The following is an 18,664-nucleotide window of genomic DNA, read 5'->3' as shown; positions in this document are numbered from 1 at the left end:
CTTGGGAATCATAGAATGGTTTGGGTTGGAAGGGATCTCAAAGTGCATCCAGTTCCACCCCCTGCCATGGGCAGGGAGACCTCCCACTGGAGCAGGTTGCTCTAATTCCATCCAACCTGGCCTTGAACACCTCCAGGGATGGGGCAGCCACCACTGCTCTGGGCAACCTGGGCCTCCCTACCATAATTGTGAAGAATGTCTTCCTAATGTCCAATCTAAGTCTTCCCTCTTCCAATTTAAAGCCATTCCCTCTTGTCCTATCACTCCATTGATAAAGACATTGAACAGGGCTGGACCCAGACCAGGGAAGGTCTTTCCATGCCTTCTCTGGCAGAGGCATCTCCGGGAACATCCCCTCGCCATGCCTCATGGCCATGTCCCACCATACGCTGACAAGCCAGGTCCTGGCCCCACCCCATCCCACCAGCTTGGGAAGCTCCTTCCATCCTCCCCCTTGCCTGGAAGATGCTCAGCCCCAAAACACAGGCAAGGGTCTGCTGCAGCTGGCTAGATGTCCACCCCAGGATCGGGACCACGCCACATCTGAGGTCGTACCACCCGAAGGCTAATGCTGCCCCATCTCATGGGACCAAGAATACAAGAGCCCACACAAAGCACAAAACCATCATTTTTATCATCCAGACCCTCATTAAACCCCATTTCCTCCTGCCAAGCATCCTCTGAGAGCCCAAGTCCTAAAGCCATTAGTGGGCACCAATCCAGGCTGGAACCACCCTAAATCCAGCCCAAGATGATCCCAAATCTGGACTGAGATCAACCCAAATCCAAGCAGGGACCACTCAAGCCTTGCCCTGCCCCATCCCATGGGACCAGGACCACAACAACTCACGCAGAGTGAACCCCATCATTTTACCACCCAAACCCTCATTAAAACCACTTCCTCCAGCAAAGCACCCTCCAAGAACCCATGTCCTAAATCCATCATTGGGCACCAGTCCAGACTGGAACCACCCCAAATTCAGGGTGAGACCCCAAATCTGGGCTGATATCATCCCAATTCCAGTCTGGGTTCACCCCAAGCCTGGTGCTGCCCCATCCCATGGGATCAAGATCATGACAACCTTCAGAAACAAAAGACCATCATTTTACCACCCCCAAGCCCTCATTAAAACCCATTTCCTCCAGCAAAGCACCCCCCTGAGTGTCCATGTTCTAAATCCATCAATGGGCATCCATCTAGGGTGGAGCCACCTTGAACTGGGGCTTGAACAACCCCAAATCCAGGCTTAGACCACTCAAATCCAAGCTCAGTTCACCCCAAATGTAGGCTGGGACCACCTCAAATCCAAGCTCAAAGCATACAAAACGCAAGCTCAGACGACCTGAAATGCGGGCTGGGACCATCTCAAATTCAATCTCAGACCCCAAATCCAAGCTCAGACCACCCTAAATCCGAGCTGGGACCACCCCAAACCCAAGATCATACTACTCCAAATCCAGGCTGGGGCAACCCCAAATCCAAGCTCAGATCCCAAATCCAGGACCCAGCTACCCCAAACCCAAACTCAGACCCCAAATCCAGGCTGGACCACCCCAACCCTGCGCTGCCCCATCCCACGCGACCAGGATCCACCTCACCCACCTTGCACTTTTGTCACCCCCCTCCCACCACCTCTCAAACCCATCGCGGTGCCAACGGGCAGGAACCACAGCGCTGCGGGGCAGCGAGGGGCACACGGGTTTATTGATTGCTTTGGGGCGCTGGTGCCCGGGGGGCCCGCCTGGGGCGTGGGGCACGGCGCGAGGGGGGCGGGGGGTGAAGCGCTGCCACGTCCATCCTCCCTCTGTGCCCCGGCTGGGCGGGAAGGGCTCCAAATAAAACAAATCTCTCTATATTTTCTCTCTCTCTCTCTCTGTACAAATATATACTATATATACCTCTCTCTGCCCATATAGATACCTCTCTGTCTCTTATCTCTCCGTAAAGGATAAAGGATTAATTTATCTTCGCATGCACAACCAAAGCCACCAACCCATGGGGACAGTGGGTGCCAAGGGACGTGCACCCTCGCCCACCGGCATCCCGAGAGCCCGAGTCCCCACGTTATTGCTGCTCAGGTCCCATCCTGCTCCGACAAACAAGCGGAGGGGGAAGAAGCTGAAGGAATGACACCGGTGAGTTGGTTGTCACCACCTGGCCGGTACCCGCTGGCATCTGGAGCACGGAGGAGATGGTGGCATCGCCCCAGGACCATGGGAGCACCCGGTTGAAAGGCAAAGTCTGGATAAGGCGAAACAAAATGACATAAAGAACAGCCGCTGCCCCAAAACCAGGCACTTTGCCACCCAAAGCTGGCGTGCCGGTGGCCCTCGGTGCCGGTGGCCCGTGCCACAAGGATGAGCTTGGGGACAGGGACACTGTCATAGGGCTGTGCTCTCCGATTCCTCCTCCTCTTCTTGCCGGGTGGCCGAGCCTGGCCCCGAGAGTCTCTGCGATGCCTCTGGAGGGTCTCGGCGCAGGGTGGAATCCGAGGGGACCTGGAGGGAGGGGACCTCAAAACGGAGCAGACCTGCGGGAGGGCAGAGTCAGGGGGACACCGTGGGGGCAGGACACCTCGCGTAGGTGCCACCACGGGTGCGTGCTCCTCACCACCCCAGCCCAGGCTGTGCCAGCAGCCCTGCTGTCCTCCCTGCTGCCTGGTCCCCGTGATGCTCTGCTCTCCTCCCACCCAGCGCAGGCAACACACCATCCTCCCTTCCAAGGGTCAGAGGGAGGTGGCACAGGGTGACCAAGTGGAGCAACCAACCCCAGGCAGCAGCAGCTTCTGCCAGCACCTGCCGGCTCGGGGACCCACCAAGGGGTAGCAGCGCATGGCAGGGGAGCTGCACCCACGCCACGATGCACCATCCAACGCCAGGCTGCACCAGTGCCAGGATGCAGCTATGCCAGGCAGCAGTGCCAGGCTGCACTGATGCCAGGGATGCACCGATGTCGGAATGCACCAATGCCATGGCCACAGCAACCTTGCAGGCAGGACGGACACACGGAGCAGCAGACCTGGCCTCTGCAGGACCCTCTGGCCAGATGGGCCAGAGCTGGGGCGCTTCTGTCCCCACACTCCCCTGCCCGGTGTCCCCAGGTGTCGCCAATGCCATCTGGCACCTCCCAAGCATCACCCTGTCCATGTCCCTCAAACAGCGCGGCCCCTGCTGCTGCAGGGACACCGGGAGGTGGGGGACATCAAATCCCAACAAAGCCCAGGGACAGGGAGGTGGGAACAGCAGGAGCTGTGCCACAGCCTTGTAGTGCTTCCCAGGATGATGCCACCTTCCCAGGGATGGTTTCACCTAGCAGGAACATTGCTACCTTCCCGAGGCCACTGTCACCTTCCCAGGTACATCACCAACTTCGCAGGGACATCATCACCTTCCCAAGGATGCTGCCACCTTCCTGGTGACAGTTCCATCTTGTCATGGACATTGTCATTCCCTGGGGGACACTGCTACTTTCTTGAGTACACTGCCACCTTCCCAGGGACACTGTCACCTTTCTCAGTACACTGCTACCTTCCCAGTGCCATCACCACCTTCCCAAGGATGCTGCCACCTCCCAAGGGACAGTCCGCCCTCCCTGGACACTGTCACCTTCCCAAGGATGCTGCCACCTCCCTGGGGACAGTCCACCCTCCCTGGACACTGTCATCTTCCCAAGGATGCTGCCACCTCCCTGGGGACAGTCCCCCTTCCCTGGACACTGTCATCTTCCCAAGAATGCTGCCACCTCCCTGGGGACAGTGTCACCTCTCTGGACACTGTCACCTTCCCAAGGATGCTGCCACCTCCCTGGGGACAGTCCCCCCTCCCCGAGGATGCTGCCGCCTTTCCAAGGACATCACCCCCCCGCCCCGGGGACAGCCCCCGCTCCCTGTCCCCCCCCCCCCATCCCCCGTTACCTGGGAGGGCGCCGTCCCCGGGGGGGCTGCGGGGGCTCGGGGGGGGGGGCTGCGGGGGGGGCGGCAGCGCGGGCCTGGGGCGGCCCTTGGGGGGGGCCCGGGCGCGGGGCGGGGGCGGCGGGGAGGGGGGGGGGCTGGCAGGGGGGGACGGGGCCCCCCCCGGGTCCCGCGGCGGGCCGGGCGCCGGCTTCTTGGCCCCTGCGGACAGAGAGCGGGTGAGGGGTGAGGGGGGGCGCCCCGGGCCTGCCCCCCGGCCCCGGGCCCGCTCCTACCTTGGCGAGGGGGCGGCGGGCTCGGCTCCGCGGGGGGCGGCTCCTTGGGCCTCGCAGCGCTGGGGGGAGCGGGGAGGGGGGCAGAGAGCGGCGGAGAGAGAAGTTAGACCGGGGCCGGGGGGGTAGAAAAGGGGACTGGAGAGAAAAGGGAGAAATGGGGAGAAAAATAGCGAGGAAAAGCGGGGGGGGGGGATGGGGGATGGGGGATGAGGGGATACGGGATGAGGGATGAGGGGATAGGGGATGAGGGGATGAAGGATGAGGGGATAGGGGATGAGGGATGAGGGGATAGGGGATAGGGGATGAGGGATGACGCAATAGGGGATAGGGGATGAGGGGTTGAGGGATGACGGGATGAGGGGATAGGGGATGAGGGATGAGGGGATAGGGGATGAGGGGTTGAGGGGTTGAGGGATGACGGGATAGGGGATGAGGGATGAGGGGATAGGGGATGAGGGGAGGAGGGATGAGGGGAGGAGGGATGAGGGAATGAGGGGATGAGGGATGAGGGGATAGGGGATGAGGGGATGACGGGATGACGGGATAGGGTATGAGGGATGAGGGGATAGGGGGTGAGGGGATGGGGGATCAGGGATGAGGGATGAGGGGTGAGGGGATGAGGGGATAGGGGATAGGGGATAGATGACGCAATAGGGGATAGGGGATGAGGGGTTGAGGGATGACGGGATGAGGGGATAGGGGATGAGGGATGAGGGGATGAGGGGATAGGGGATGAGGGGAATGAGGGGAGAGGGGATGAGGGGATAGGGGATGGGGGATGGGGGGATGGGAGAGGCTGGGGATGTGTGGCTGGGGGATGCAGGGATGAGGAGATGGGGGATGAGGGGATGGGGGGATAGGGGATGAGGGATGAGCGATGAGGGGATGAGGGATGGGGGATGAGGGGATAGGGGATGAGGGGATAGGGGATGAGGGAATGGGGGATAGGGGATGAGGGGCTGAGGGAATAGGGCATAGGGGATGAGAGAATGGGGCATAGGGGATGAGGGGATGAGGGATGAGGGGATATGGGGATAGGGCATGAGGGTATAGGGGATGGGGGATGAGGGGATGGGGGATGAGGGGATAGGGCATGAGGGGATAGGGGATGAAGGGATAGGGGATGAGGGGATGGGGGATGAGGAGATGGGGATGAGGGGATGGGGGGATGGGGGGATGAGGGGATGCGAGATGGGGGGATGGGGGGATGAGGGGATGGGGGATGACGGGATGGGGGGATGCGGGCATGGGGGGATGCAGTGTGCAGCACTCAAGGGATGCAGAGCTCAAGGGATTTGGGGATGGGAGAGACTGGGAGATGCCGGGATGGGGGATACAAGCCTGGGGATGAGGAGTGTGGGGCTGGGCGATGATGGTGTAAGGATGAAGTGCTGGGGAATGCAGGGCTGGAGGATGTGGGGCTGGTGGATGAGGCTATGGGAGATGCGGGTCTGGCACGGATGTGGGGCTGGGGCTATTGTGGTCACTGTGGGGATGCTGAGCACCCTCTCCTCCCACTGTCCCCAGGATGATGAGCACCCTCTCCTCCCACTGTCCCCAGGATGATGAGCACCCTCTCCTCCCACTGTCCCCAGGATGATGAGCACCCTCTCCTCCCGCTATCCCCGTGGTGCTGCTCCTCTCCCAGGATGCTGCTCCTCTCCTGGAGACATTGAATATCCTTCTCCACCCCTGTCCCTGGAACACTTCTCTCCCAGTACAGCTGAGCAGCCTCTCCTCCTGGTGTTCCAGGATGCTGCACCTTTTCCAGTGATGCTGAGCAACCTGTCCTCCTGCTGCCCCTGGAATACCGCACCTCTCTTGGGGATACTGAGCATCTTCTCCTCCTGCTGCCCTTTCCCAGAGATGCTGAGCACCCTCTCCTCTTTAGGGATGTCACCTGCCCTCAGGATGTTGCTTCTCTCCCAGGGTTGCAGAGAATCCTCTCCTCCCACTGTCCCCAGGATGCTGAGTATTCTGTCCTCCTGTTGTCCCCAAGGATGCCCCTCCTTTCCCTGGGATGCTGAACACCTTCTCCACCTGCTGCCCCTGGGATGCTGTTCCCCTCCCAGGGATGCTGAGCACCCTCTCTGGCACGGCTGGGGGTTGGATTCGGTTGGGGATACAGGGGTGCTGGTGGCTTTACCTTGTCCGCTCAGTTGCTGGAGGGAAGGCGAAGCTGGTGGGAGGTGGGGACGGGGTAGCTGAAATATCCACCGACTCAGGAATGGGCGAGTGCGGGGTGGTGGGGAGCTCGGTGGGCGGCGCGGGGGGCTGAGCGGCTGGCGAGGACGCCTTGCGTGCCCCTGAGGGGCCTCGTCGGGCCACCCACGAGGTGTCCATCACCCTGACACCCATGCTGGGGGCACAGAGAGACAGGGTCACAACACCCACCTGGTGAGAGGTGACTGCCAGCATCACCCCCCGCCCCCCAGCTCCTTCAGGGTGACTGCACCCTAAAAATGCCTCTTCCATCGGGAAGCTGCTGGGAAGGAGCCTCCATGGCAACAGGGCAGGGATGGCTGCGTGGGATATTCTTGTGTCACCCACTGGCCACCTCTCCCTTCTCCAGGTACCAGCAGGCACCAGCACCCTCCCAGTATTTTCCCAAAAACCACCCAGCACCATCCTACTACCTTCCAGCATCATCCCACCACCTTCCAGCATCATCCCATCCCACCACCTTCCCAGCATCATCCCACCACCCTCCTAGCATCCTCCCAGCATGGCTGCAGAGGATACAGTACCTTTGGATTTTCCTAAGGCTGCACGAATGGAAACACACGATTATTAGCGCACACCCTCCCAAACCCTGACAATGCACAGGGTACAGTGGCCACTGCTCAGAAAAGGAGCTGTGAGGTCAAGGAGCTTCAAGAGTTGGGGCAGGAAGGGCACGGTGGAGACCAGATTGCGGTGGTGATGGGGAAGAGTTTGGGGTTCATGAGGTAGAGAGAATCCTGGGGACATTTTCTGGAGGTGAGGAGAGTCCTGGAGATGTTTTTCAGAGCCAGGGAGATCTCTGGGGATGTTTTTTTTCTGGAGATGGGAAGAGCCCTAGGAACATTTTCTGGAGGTTGGAAGAGAGCTGAGGACACAGGGGGAGCCCTGGAATGTTTTCTGGAGGTAACCTGGCTGGCTGTGGTCCCTGTGAGGTGGCACAGGGGTGGGGGCATGCACAGGCTGCGAGTAGGGAGCTGAGCCCACAGATCTCGGGCGCACCAGGACACCTGATCCTGGCCTGGCACAGCTCCAGTGCCGCACCACGGGCCACCCCACTCCCATTTCAGCAGGCTGGGAGCCAGCATCAAGCCCCAGGCTCACCTGAGCATCCCTGAGAGCCCAGCATGGAGAGCAGGAGGTCCTCCCACCCCAGGACCACCCAACCTCCACCAGTTCAGTGTCACCCCTCTCCAAGGTGGCAATGCCACCACTTCCCCAAGCCCTGGTACTGCACAGACCCTACCCATCCTTCTTGTAGAACTCCAGCATCATGTTGTCCGTGGCCACGCTGAGGGGCCGCCGCGCCTGGTCGTGCTGCCGGCGGTCGGCGTGGTCCATGTCCGGGGAGGGCATGGAGCTGTAGTTGGCATTGTGGTTGACGTGCATGGGGCTGCCGTAGTTGCCTGTCACGTTGAACTCGATGTCTGGTGTAGGGGAAAGGAGAAGGGAGGAAGGACATTGGGTTGTGTGTCCACAGTGAGGGGTAGGATCGGGGAATTGGCACCGCAGGGATGCTTGGGGGGTCCTGGAGTGGCAGGATTGGGCTCACTGCTGTGATGAGTCTTGCCAGATCTCTGCCAGAGGCCCCCAAGCCAAGGCATTATGGCAGATGGAGCCGAAATAAACATGGGAGCTCAGCACCCCCTCCTCGGGGAGGTCCAGGAGGTCCTACGTAGCCCATCCCTACCTCCAGGGAAGAACCAGTCGGCGTGCTGGATGAGTGGCTCAATGATGCCCACGATCTGCAGTGAGACGGTCGTCATCATCTCTGTCATGTTCCTGCAAGGTGGTGGGCAGCACCTCAGCAACCCCTCCACAGCCCGGCCTCATTTCCGATGGGATGTTGGCCCCAGATCCCCCTCGCCCCATAGCCCAGCCTCCCTCTACCCCACTTGCTTCCCACCCGGGCACCTCACCCATCTGCCTGTGGCCAGAGGAGGTTTGGTCCCAGCACGATGGCCACATTGCTTGGCGTCATCTTATTCATGTCCTGGTACTCGGTCAGCTTGGCCAGGAATTTGATCAGGTACCTGGAATGCAGAGCCAAGCCGGGGTAGTAGATCACCATTGCACCTTCTCCATCCCATCCCATCCCTGTGTCCTGCTAGCCCCAGACTCACCTGATGTTGTTGTAGTTGGCTTTGGGCAGCTTCTCACAGGCATTCCAGAGAGCCTGCAGCCGCTTCTCCTGCTCCGGGATGCTGCGGGGAGGTGGGCAAGAGACTCATCTCCAATTCCCACCCCACCCTGGGCCTTCTGGCCCCACCAGCCCTGCCCTCAGGGGCTCTGCGAGGCCTTTGGGCTGGTGCCAACATTGTACAAGTAAATGAAACGCCAAACCACAGCTAAAATGGGAAGGAAACCTTTAGGCTGCAGTCTGGGGGCATGTCCTTTCCTCACCTCCAGCCCCACCGGGTTGTGTTTTGGGGATGTGCTCACTTTAGAAGTGGTAATTACTGCCAACAGCCCCCCAAAACAACAGCCTGCTCCCCACATGCCACCCCTGGGGACTGTCCCCTCTGCTGAGCCACCACCACATCCCTGAGGGCTCTAGCAGTCCCAGGGCAGGTGCAGAATGTGGTCAGTCCTACATCCAGGCACTACTGAGGTGGCCCCCAGCCTAGAAGGAGGAGCTCTTTCTCCCACCTCCCTCACCCTTAGCCCAAACATCTCCCATGGTGGAGCAGGCACAATGGTGCCACCTCAGCTGGCCTAGTCCTGCTGGCTTTGCGGGCTCCATGGTTCAAAGCATCCCAGAAAAGCATGTGGGAGAACCCTTGACCAGTTGTCTACCAGGGCCTCCACATCCGTCCAGGAATGGCACCAGTGCCTGCTACCCAAGGGCTTGCTGAAGGATGCTGGAAGAGCTCAGCCACCTTGGCTGGGGCGCTCTGGACCAAGGTTGGGACATAAGGGTTGGGGAACATCCAGATCACCCTTGCTGTTGAGACCCACAATGTTCAAGGAGCATCACAGGAACCCTCCTGGCTCTCATCCCAAATGCTGTGAATCATGTACAGACCCCACAGACCCCAAACCACCCATGGGGACCCTAGATGCCACCACCCATGTCATGGAGGAATGAGGGAGATGCCCCAGACTCACTTGGAGGCCTGAATCCACTCCTCATACAGCTCAAATGTCATGAGGGGCTCCGGTAGCTCTCGCAGGTAGGATTTGAGAGCTCCTGTGGCACACAACGGATAAAGGGCTCAGCACCACAGGAGGTGCTGTGGGTGGCACTGCCCACCAGGCACAAAAAACCTCCCCACCTATGCGTCCCAAAGCACCCATTACTCCCTTCAGCGTGGGTGGAGCCCATAGCATCCTCTGACCCCCAGTAACCACCTCGGCACCTCCATTTCATCCCTCCTGCACCTCCCTGATCCCCTCCACTACTTTGGTCTCCACCAGGAGTTCACCTAGTTCTCCATTACTCATTTTTGGCCAGGAACTTCCCAGCTCTTTGCACTAGGAAAGGGTTCCCACTGCAGTCCAGGTCCAATCCTACACCCACTAGACAGCCCAGCTCAGGAGGGGGCAGTGGAGCGGTATTTCAACCCAACTCATGCTTAATAGCAGCCCGTCTGTGCTTGGAGAGGGTCTAGAGGCACAGAAGAGGTGGCAAGCTTGATGATAACATGTGTGCATCTTCCCAACCGTTTCATGCTCTTGTGGAGCCTCTCCTGATCAGCATCACCCCCATTAGCACCATCCTCATCAGTGTCATCAGGGCCCCAGCACCATCCCAGATCATGATGGCATCTCTGTTTTCTTCCTCATCTGCAACCAAAAGCACTACCCGAGGCCTTGGCCAGGGAGGGGTGTGCAGGTCCCTCAGTGGAAGGCAACTCCTGAACACCCAAGAGCTGCACTTCTGCACCTGCATTTGTTCCTCCATGTATTCTTTGTGCTGTTCAAAGACTTTGGGACAAACCACAGAAGGGTTGAGGGTGGAAGGCGCCCTTGGTGGTCATCTGGTCCCACTCCCTGCTCCAGCAGAACGATCCAGAGCTGGTTGCCCATGACCATGTCTTGACAGCTTTTAGTACCTCCGAGGATGGACCCTCCACCACCTCCCTGGGCAGCCCAAGTCAGTGCTTGATCACCCACACATGACAAAGTGTCTCCTCGTCTTCAGAGGGAACTGTTTGTGGTTCAGCTGGAGCCCATCGCCTCTGGTCCTGGCACTGGGCACCACTGGAAAGAGCACTGCCTCTTCCCCACAGGTATTTATACACACCAGTGAGATCACCCTGAGCCATCTCTGCTCCAGGGTGAACACTCCCAGCTCCTTCAGCCTTTCCTCCAAGGAGAGATGCTCCAGGCCCTTCTTTATCTTCACAGCCTCACACTGGAGGCTCTCCAGTATCTCTATATCTTTCTTGTAGTGCCCCACACTGGACACAGCACTGCAGGTGTGGCCTCACCAGTGCTGAGGAGAGGGGAAGCATCACCTCCCTCAACCTGCTGGCATCACACCTCCCAGTGCAGCCCAGGACACCATTCGCCTTCACATTGCTGGGACTTGGTCAGCTTGATGTCCACCAGGACTCCCAGCCCATCTCTGCCAAGCTGCTTTCCAGCTGGGCGGCCCCAGCATGTCCTGGTGCCTGGGGCTGCTCCTCCCCAGGCACAGGACTTGGTGCTTCCCCTTGCTGAACTTCAGGAGGTCTCTCAGCCCATTCCTCCAGCCTGCCCTGGTCCCTTGGGATGGCAGTGCCATCCTCTGGAGCATCATCCACTCCTCCCAGTTTGGTGTCATCTCTCTCTTTGCTGGGGGTGCACCCTGCCCCACCATCTGTGTCACTAATGAAGATCTCAGCTGGGATCAGATCCCATATCAACCCCTGGACTGCATCACTGGTGGCTGACCTCCAGCTGGACATCACGCCACTGATCACCACCCTCTGGGTGCTCACAGTTGGTGCTTGCAGGCTGGATGGGCCCTCCCGCTCATCCCCAACCACCCCACCTGATGCTGCCTCTACCTGCGATGGCGTGCGGGTCAGCCGAGTACTCCTGCACGTCTACCACACAGCAGTCCAGGGCAGCCTTGAGCTTCTTCAGCTTGGAGGCTGAGGGAGCCACTCGGAAGAGACCCTTCATAGAAGACACAGAAGAGCATTGGACAGGCTTTGGGGCTGGGGATGTCCCCAAAGCCCCACTGTTCCTTGAAGGCAACTCTTCCAACACACCCAACTGGATGGTGCTGGGACCTGGGACCCACCTCCTCCTGCATGCCACACTCCAGCAGCATCGTCACGCACGCCTCCACCGGGAAGGCGATCTCCCGCCCGCTGACAGCCAGGTGCTCCTCCAAGGGCTTCCCGAAGGAGGGCTTCTCCATCCACGCCTCTGAGAGGGACAGAAGGGGTGAGGGGGGGAGGGAGGACACAGCAGGGACCGTGCCAGATCCAGTATCCCCCCCCAGAAAAAGCCCTTGGATCACAGCAAAATATTCTGTTTGGAGTTGTTAAAATATCAGGACCCCGTGCTCCATCCTGGGGGGCTTGGGAAGTGCTTTTAAAAAATGAAATCCAATCAAGATGTTTTTCAGTCATCATACAGGATGTTTCAAAAGGGCTGGATAATGTTTTTGGGGGGAGCAACCACAGGCGAACCTTTGCAATATATTCCCCCTTCTTCCATCACAGTGTGAAGGAGGGATATTTTGTGGGATCAAGAGGAAACAGTAAAATCCAAATCGCTCCCCGCCGCGCTGCAGTGATGGCAGCACCACAACCCTCCCCTGGGAACGTGCTGCTTTTGGGATGCACTGGCCTTTTCCCAACCATGGTCTCCCAGCCCAGCCCCTACGGAGCCTGCAGAGCATAAAGCCAAGTCCTCCTCCCTGGTGCCGGGTTCCCACCTCGCTGCTGTGCTCAATGGGGATATCTGGGCAGATTTCCCCTGTTTCTGTGATGCTGGTTGGATTCTGCCCCCCACAACCAAGTGGGATGGGGATGCTCTCCCAGTGCCAGGGCGGGTGGGATGCAGATGCGGGGAGCCAAGAGAGGATGCTCGGTGGTGAATCCAGCACACAGCCACATCACGGAGACCCACACAGCTCCGGTGGGACACAGAGCCCTCGGCATCGCATCCAGACCCCACGGGCACTTACCCTGCTGGGCTTTAATTTGAGGCAGGATGTTCTGCAAAAGTGCTAAGGATTTCCGATGGTACTCGGCCTGCACCTCGATCAGCTGCGGGGAAAGATGGCACTGCTGTCACCCCTCCACCCAGATGGAGGAGTCTCGAGGGGATGGGTGACACTTACGGTTTGGAAATAGTTTGCATAGTCTACTTCTTTGGCCACAAAATTGTACATGTCAGCCGAGAGCTGGTCCTGTGGAGAGCAGAAAATTAGTCACCACCAAGAGAAGAAAAGGGAAGATGATCCAAGGGCTGGAGCATCTCCTGTGTGAGGACAGGCTGAGAGCTGGGGTTGTTCAGCCTGGAGAAGAGAAGGCTCCAGGGAGACCTTAGAGCAGCTTCCAGTACTGAAAGGGGCTCCAGGAAAGCTGGGGAGGGGGTCTTGATCAGGGAGTGCAGGGATAGGATGAGGGGGATGGTTTTCAGCAGAAAGAGGGGAGATTGAGATGAGATCTTATGAAATGTTTTGCTGTGAGGGTGGGGAGGCCCTGGCCCAGGTTGCCGAGAGCAGTGGTGGCTGCCCCATCCCTGGAGGGGTTCAAGGCCCAGTTGGATGGGGCTTGGAGCCCCTGATCCAGTGGGAGGTGTCCCTGCTCATGGCAGGGATGGAACTGGATGGGCTTTGAGGTCTCTTCCAACTCAACCATCCCGTGATTCTGTGTAGGGGTTTGCTCTCTGATGCTGTGCAAACGGCTCCACCCTCACCTCCCACTTCTTCCAGAGCCCAAAATCAGCCAGTGCCTTGCAACCAGCTCTCTTGGAAGCCCAAGCTACTTGGAAACAATCTCTCAGCCAACAGCTAACAGCTGCACATCCTGGTGGGCTGAACAGCACAAATAAAATGCCAAATCTGCTCATCCCACCACCGCACTGCATTGCTCTGTGTACAAGTGGCTCATTCATTAACCGCGGCGCTAATTGCTCCACAGCGAAGCAGTGCACAGTTCAGCTGTCATGAGTAGCACCCAGCCACTCGGTGCAGACCAGACTGATGGGGCATTGGGTGCTTCTTGCTCCAAATTGCAATGAGCCCCTTGGCACCAGGACGCACATCTCTGTCCCTATGCTCACAAAACACACTTTGACGCTTCCCAAACTCCTCCTTTCTGAGAATCCCCTGGGATAAGTCAGCTGGAGGAAAACCAACACTCTGAGCACATCCTGGTTGCCTCATTGACTGTCAGCACGGTGAATACACCATGGGCAGATCCTGGCCTGGCTGGTTTTACTGGGAATGGGATGCTCTCCAGCTCCAGTGGATGGGGACAGGAACTGAGGATGTCCTGCTTGGCCAGTGAGCATCACCCACTGCCACTAGGCTGTGTTAGGGCATGGGGACCAGCAGGAGGAGGGTTTAACATAGCAATGGGGTAAGAAGAGGGTGAAGAACAGGAGAGGAGGGGCTGCAGGTTTTCTGCAATGCCTTGAATTCCAACTTTGCCCCACCCCAGCAAGGAGTGACCCCCCCCAGTACCCTGCAAATCTCCACTCTGTTGGCTGCCTCCTCCATCTCCTCCCGCAGAGCATCAGCTTTGGCACCTGAGGGCTGCAGGTTGCTGGCCAAACCTGAGGACTTTGCAGACTGCTGCCACCTGCGGAGAGAAGGCAGAGCTGTCACGGGGGCACAGGGACCGCCAGATCCCAGCAGACTTGGAGGGCAGCCCAGGGACGCCCCTTGGCCAAACCCACCATGGTCCCCAGGGCTGAGCTCCATGCAGATGGTCCCAGTCCAGGCTGGGATGCTGCACCCACTCCCAACACTAATCATCCTCAATCCCTACAACAGGCTGTGCACATCGAGCTCCAATTATGCATTATTTTCAGCAGAATAAAAAGCTTCACTCAGGTGGGAGAGAGGAAGACGATGGGAGAGGCTGGACACAACGCTGGGGACTATGGACACCTCCCAAAGCTCCGTTGTTTGAGACTTGGCCAACTCTGGGTACTTTTTAAATGGTTGCTATGGCCCCAGGCAAAACCTAAAGCTCAGCCTGCAGGTCCCCACCACAGCATATGGGACATGGGATAATCCTGAAGGACATTCCACACCTACTCCACGCTACTCTAGAGCAGCAGGAGCACCCGGCTCTTCGCCATCATGTAAGAACCCACCAAGACAGGGAAAGGGTGAGGAAAACTTAAGTATTTGTGCCAGAACAAAATACTCTTTTCTGCAGAGGGCAGGCAAGGAAGAGGGATCCAGAAGAGCAGAAATCCTGGCTCATTGCAGAGCTTGACTTCATTGCACACAGTGACACAGCCAACACTTATTGTCCCAAGGCAGCCGTGGTACCTGGGCTCCGGGATGTGTCCTTCCCAGCATCACCCATCACTTGAGATTTTTATTTTGTATACAGCAGCTTTGAAGCCGCTTCCTACCGTGTCCTGGAAGAGTCCATGTCCAGCACGAGCTTTGCCAAGTGCTTCCTCTGCTTTTGGATATTCGGGATTTCCACCTGCAACAACACACGGGAACAGCAGGAGATAATGACAGTGACAGAGAGTGGGTCACACCTGACCGCAGAGTTGACTTCAGACTTGAACAGGGCGTTTGGACTGGTGCAAGCTGGGGAGATAAGGATGCAGCTCCTTATTTTAGCATCATCAGGGAGATGACACAGCTCGTCCCTCCTCCGTGTCCCTGCCTGGGCTGTGCCACCTCCAACAGCCTCACTGCAGAACCCACATCTTGGAGAGGAGCATCCTTGGGGGATCACAGCCTCCTGCACTGGGGAGCTGGAGGAAGGCAGGAAAAGGGCGTTTGGGGATGGCGAAGCAAAGCCTCCCACACACAGGCTCCATTTGCCAAAGGATTTGGTAACGGTTGAAAGCCCCGAACACCAGCACTGTGCTAACGCTCTTGTTTCTGCTGGGGAAGATAAAATCAGAACCAAGCCCAGGACATCCTGCTGGATGTAAAGGGGAGGGGAAAGCACTGGGGACAATGGAAACACAAGGTAGTATTTGTTTGGAGCTTGGAAAATGGGTCAGAAATCAGTGCTAATGTCTCTGCCTTCAGGAAAGGCAGAAAAGAGGAAGAGCAGCGACAGCCCCAGCAGCCAGCCCAGCAAAAAGCCCCAGCCCAGCCAGCCCAGGATGTCCCACTGGGACATCCGTGACCCAGTGACATCCCCACCTGCCACTCACCTCAGCCAGCACGAACAGGGGCTCAATGACGTCCCGCTCCACCTGCAGCTCGAAGTGGATGAGCTCCTGAGCCAGCTTGTCCTCCACCTCCCCGCACAGCCGCAGCATCTTCCTGCAAGGGCACCAGCAGGGCTGGGGGAGCAGAAGCAGCCACCCTGCACCCGTGGGGTGGGCGATGGGCACCCAGAGCCCCTGGGGCGCTCGGCAGCAGCTCCTTCTTGCAGGGGGAGGGAGGGTGGCAACCAGGGGATGTGGGCAACTTGGAGTTGGGAAAATCTCCTTCCCTCACTATTACAGCATCTATAGCCTGAAATTGTCCAGGCTTTGGTGAGAGGTCATAGAATCATGGAATGGTTTGGCTTGGAAGGGACCTCAGAGTCCAACCAGTTCCACTCCCTGCCATGGGCAGGGACACCTCCCACTGCATCAGGGGCTCCAAGCCCCATCCAATCTGGCCTTGAACACCTCCAGGGATGCTCTAAGGTCTCCCCAGAGCCTTCTCTGCTGTATCCCTCTATAAGTACTGACTGAGACACACACACATATATATATAGTATATATACATTATATATGCTGAGATACATATATATAGTTTATGATGTGGACTGCATGATTAAAGGATCCCAGCTCACTAAAAGGTGGAAAAGAATAAAGGAAACTCCATGATCACTGAGATCAGAGAATCCCAGCCCCTTCAGCCCTGCTGTGATCCCCGCTCTGTTATCCAGCATCACAGGTACGGAACAGCAGCAGTTCCCGACAGCAGCATCCCAGGGGAGACCCAGACCCCCTTACCCTAGCAAGGAGTCGTCGCCCAGCACAGCCGATCCCTCCATCAAGCACTGCGCCAGCGTTGTCAACGGCAGCTTCTTCTGCAAAGAGAGGACTGTGTTGCCCACCACGCTGGCCCCAGCGCCGCTGCAGCGCGCCCAGCAGCCTCAGCGCCCTGTCACAGCCTCACCGAGCGCTTGTCGGCATCCACGCCTTGCTGGCCCTGCAGACATGCCGTCAGCTTCTTGTGGGTGCTGTGCGAGACCTGCTTCACCAGCTCCAGGCGCTTCTCCACCTGCAGATGCAGTGGTGTCCATCACCAGGGCATCGCGCCTGGCTCCACACCCACTGGGCAGCAACACATGGGACTTCTTGCTTGTTAATCAAAGTGATTTTAATTGCTCCTGTGTCATACGCAAAAGCCTGGAGCCCAGCCCCTTCCCAGGGTAGGGAGGTTTCAAGCAGGAGGAGGTTTCACCAGGCTGATGCTGCTCCAACTCAACCCCTGGAGCAAGACAGAGCAGCCCCAAAGCCCTTCTGTCCCTGGGTAAGGGCAGGAGGTGCCTGTCCCCACTGAGCCCTGACACCAACTGCACCCATCAACACTCTAACCTGGGGCTGAAAGTCACCTTATTTGATTCTGCATTGATTAAATGACACAGTTCACCCCAAAACTCAATGAGATGCGTCATTAAGAGTAAGCAATCAAGGTGTGCTGAAAACCAAACCTGAGAGACACGGGGGAAAGAGGGAAAGCTCAACATTTAGGGAAATAATCTGAGAAAAGGGAAATGTTCCCTAAAGCTCCAAATCTTGGGAAATTAACAGGGGGCAAAAAAGAAATACTCCCTCCCAGTGAGAACTGCTGAGCTTGCAGGGTCCTCAAGGCAGGAGGCATCTGATGGGAGCCTTGCATTCAAACAGAGCCAGCCTCCACCACTTTAATAATATATATATACACTACTCGTAATGCCTACTAAATATATTAATGTATATAAGAATATTATATACATATGAAAAATAATAGATGGACACGATGTCTGGCCAAGGGAAGAGCAGCCTCTGCCATCCCTGCAACGCATCCCTGTTCCTTCCAACACAGAGATGTGTGTATATATATATAAAACCAATATACATAATAATTATAGATACAGTCATGTCCATGTATATGCTGCAAGGAGGGGTACGGTGCTCTGAAGGACACAAATGTGAGTGCACACCCATCCAGATGAGCCAAACTGGAGGCAATTAGATACAGCACTCAGAAGGATTTGGGTTCTGCACCATCCCTGGACACAGTGCCCTGTCAACACCACTGAGTCTTCAGAGGACACCCAGACAAGGTGGCACTGACCACCTTGCCCACTGAATTATCTCCGAAAGGTGTAAAAATCCCCCGTGTGGCGCTGCTGAAGCCAGGCGTGCTCTGGATGGTGCCGGCACAGAGGGTACCAAGTGCTGGGACAGCGGGTAGCTGCTTCGCTCCTCGGTGTGCAAGTCAGGGGCGATGATTTAGAGAAGGCTTGAGTTGGAAACCCCATGAATTCAGTGACGGATTTGTGAATTCATGGCCCTTGGCTGGTGCTTCCTCTGCCGCCTCCTTCCCTGGGGCGGGCAGGAAGCCCTGCTCCTGACACGAAAAGCATCGAGATGAGATGTCCCCCAGCAACCACGACCCGAGCACCCCAGCTGCTGCTTCGAGGCTCTGTGCCAGGCTTCTGGCTTGTGCTGCTGTGCTGAACTGCCCAACCCGTCAGCTTTGGGGAAGCCCAGCATGTCACGTATCCCATCCCCAGGGCAGGGTTTGCAGGACAGACGGGAGATGCAGGCGCCCGCAATCCGGCCGCCTGTGTCACATTGCCAACCTGGCAGAGACAAGACTGGATCCGATTCCAGCTGACCTGAAAACCACGCTGGGAAAGGGCTGGGAGGGCGCGTGGGAGGGAGACAACGCTGCTTCCCATGCTTCCAATCCCCTCCTCCTCCCAGCCTGTCTCATCATCACACCGAGGCACGGACCAGCACGGAGCTGCTGCCACATCCAACACCCAGGGGTGGGTGTCTGCGCACACACAGGCACTCGGAGCGCTGGTCAGAGCAGCTGCAGAGACCTCACCTGCAGGAGATCTTCACTTAAAACCTCTGTCTTCTCAGCTCTGCAAGACAAGAAAGAACATAAAG

The 18,664-nt window shown here is 57.8% G+C and overlaps 1 protein-coding gene across 3 annotated transcripts in view; it reads right to left on the bottom strand.

Moving 5' to 3' along the window:
• Window positions 1–1,691: 1,691 nt before the first annotated feature.
• The window catches only part of ARHGAP44 (Rho GTPase activating protein 44), a 32,892-nt gene continuing 15,919 nt past the window's right edge, over window positions 1,692–18,664 (bottom strand). The window contains exons 2-20 of one of the 3 annotated variants that reach the window (XM_069872326.1): window positions 18,600–18,639; window positions 16,674–16,778; window positions 16,508–16,584; window positions 15,713–15,824; window positions 14,945–15,021; window positions 14,040–14,157; window positions 12,690–12,758; window positions 12,534–12,615; window positions 11,640–11,767; window positions 11,401–11,512; window positions 9,515–9,596; window positions 8,530–8,610; window positions 8,326–8,439; window positions 8,097–8,188; window positions 7,653–7,833; window positions 6,934–6,951; window positions 6,333–6,545; window positions 4,187–4,245; window positions 1,692–2,531 (exon numbers count right to left, since the gene is read on the bottom strand). In XM_069872326.1, the coding sequence (XP_069728427.1) occupies window positions 2,383–2,531; window positions 4,187–4,245; window positions 6,333–6,545; window positions 6,934–6,951; window positions 7,653–7,833; window positions 8,097–8,188; window positions 8,326–8,439; window positions 8,530–8,610; window positions 9,515–9,596; window positions 11,401–11,512; window positions 11,640–11,767; window positions 12,534–12,615; window positions 12,690–12,758; window positions 14,040–14,157; window positions 14,945–15,021; window positions 15,713–15,824; window positions 16,508–16,584; window positions 16,674–16,778; window positions 18,600–18,639 (1,909 nt within the window). In that variant the 3' untranslated portion in view covers window positions 1,692–2,382. The remainder of the gene's footprint in view (window positions 2,532–4,186; window positions 4,246–6,332; window positions 6,546–6,933; window positions 6,952–7,652; window positions 7,834–8,096; window positions 8,189–8,325; window positions 8,440–8,529; window positions 8,611–9,514; window positions 9,597–11,400; window positions 11,513–11,639; window positions 11,768–12,533; window positions 12,616–12,689; window positions 12,759–14,039; window positions 14,158–14,944; window positions 15,022–15,712; window positions 15,825–16,507; window positions 16,585–16,673; window positions 16,779–18,599; window positions 18,640–18,664) is intronic. The other 2 variants (XM_069872329.1, XM_069872327.1) reach the window with 2 other exon arrangements.

This window comes from Phaenicophaeus curvirostris, chromosome 19, assembly GCF_032191515.1.
Source record: "Phaenicophaeus curvirostris isolate KB17595 chromosome 19, BPBGC_Pcur_1.0, whole genome shotgun sequence".
NCBI classification, from domain to species: Eukaryota; Metazoa; Chordata; class Aves; order Cuculiformes; family Cuculidae; genus Phaenicophaeus; species Phaenicophaeus curvirostris.
Note: the sequence above shows the minus strand (reverse complement) of the source record. Positions and strands in the feature narration are given on the sequence as shown.